Raw genomic sequence first — 1,541 nt, forward strand, 5'->3', positions numbered from 1 at the left:
ATAATGAAATAGATCCCAAGGGAAATAACAGACAGCTCTCATTCTGAGATTTTCCTCTATAATTTGTATAGCAATACAGAACCTGTACAGACCAAAAGAAAGACACTGACATTTTGACCCACCTAGCTTTTTGAAGCCTTCATTATCAAACACAGTTTGACTCCCTCAACAACCACCCCAAAAGCCCCCTCCAAGCACCACAAATGCCCATCAAGAGTGACAGAAGCCCCTCCCAATCCCCTCACGAGCCCCTCAATCCCCTCCCAGCCCCCCATGGCACTGACCAGGAGAGCTTGGCGGACAGGAACATCCCCAGCCAGGAGCAGCTCAGGCTCTTCAGCAGCGATTTGGGCACTTTGGGGGGGACACCCCGGATGGGCAGACCCAGGCCAGGGATTGGGACAGACAACCGGAATTCCTGGAGAACAGACGGGCTCAGGTGGACATGTTCTGCCAGCACAACTTCGAATTTGCGGCCCCAACACCCAAATCCTCCCAAATATTCCCCTAAAGCCTAAATCTTGGTTAAATGGTGCAGCTTTAGATACCTTTGTTTAATTTCTTTATTTTTACCCCAAGTTTGGTTGTTTTGACAGGATGAAGGAGTTGGGTTCAACTATTTAGGTTGAAAAAGACCTCTAAGATCATCCAGGATTGCTTGATGCCACCAGAAGAAACAATGGGACAGAGCAGATGAAACTTTTTAGAGTGTAAAGGTAAAAAAATCAGCTCTTCCCAATGACATTCCAATGTCGATCTGAGTCCCGATGGATGTTCCTGCCCTTGCATTCACGCAGGTGCCTACGGGGATCCAGGAGAACGTGGAGAGCACCAGCCAGGGGTCTTCCCAACACGGATCACAGGGAATGTGGGTCACCAGGGCTCTTCCCAACGTGGGTCCTCTGATGGGGGATGGAGTTGGAGCAGAGGACAAAGCTCTTCCCGCACTCGGGGCACTCGCAGGGCTTCCCTTACCGGTGCCTCCGTTGGTGTTGGGTCAAGTGAGAGCTCTGTGAGAAGCTCTTCCCACACTGGGGACACTCGTAGGGCCTCTCCCCGGTGTGGATGCGCTGGTGCCTGACGAGTTCAGAGTTGTACCAGAAGCCCTTCCTGCAGTCGGGGCAGCGGAAGGGCCTCTCCTCCGTGTGAATCCGCTGGTGCAGGAGGAGACTGGAGCTGGTGTGAAACCTCTTCCCACACTCGGAACACTCGTAGGGGCTTTTCCCGGTGTGGATCATCTGGTGGCGGATCAGGCTGGAGCTCCAGCTGAAGCTCTTCCCACATTCCCCACACTCATAGGGCTTCTTCCCATCATGAAGCTGCTCATGAACCACCAGATCCGAGCTCTGGCTGGATCTCCAGCCGCCTTCCCGGCACAGGGTGGGTCTTTCCTCCTCAGAGCACCCTGGGCTGCGTTTGCAGCCCCTCCTCCTGTGGGATCTCCAGGGCTTTTCCTCCCCGTTGGATTCCTGCGATGTGGAGCTACTCAAAACGGCCTCTTCCACCAGGTTCTGCTGCGGGGATTTGTCCTCCCTGGGCTC

At 54.0% G+C, this 1,541-nt stretch overlaps 1 protein-coding gene across 1 annotated transcript; it reads right to left on the reverse strand.

Moving 5' to 3' along the window:
* Positions 1-637: 637 nt before the first annotated feature.
* LOC103614072 (zinc finger protein 436-like) lies at positions 638-1,538 on the reverse strand (the record flags this gene model as incomplete). Its single annotated transcript, XM_017730952.1, has 1 exon — positions 638-1,538. A coding segment is annotated over one exon (567 nt), but the record flags the coding sequence as incomplete, so codon positions are not given.
* Between the last annotated feature and the right edge of the window lie 3 nt (positions 1,539-1,541).

This window comes from Corvus brachyrhynchos, unplaced genomic scaffold, assembly GCF_000691975.1.
Source record: "Corvus brachyrhynchos isolate BGI_N302 unplaced genomic scaffold, ASM69197v1 scaffold951, whole genome shotgun sequence".
NCBI classification, from domain to species: Eukaryota; Metazoa; Chordata; class Aves; order Passeriformes; family Corvidae; genus Corvus; species Corvus brachyrhynchos.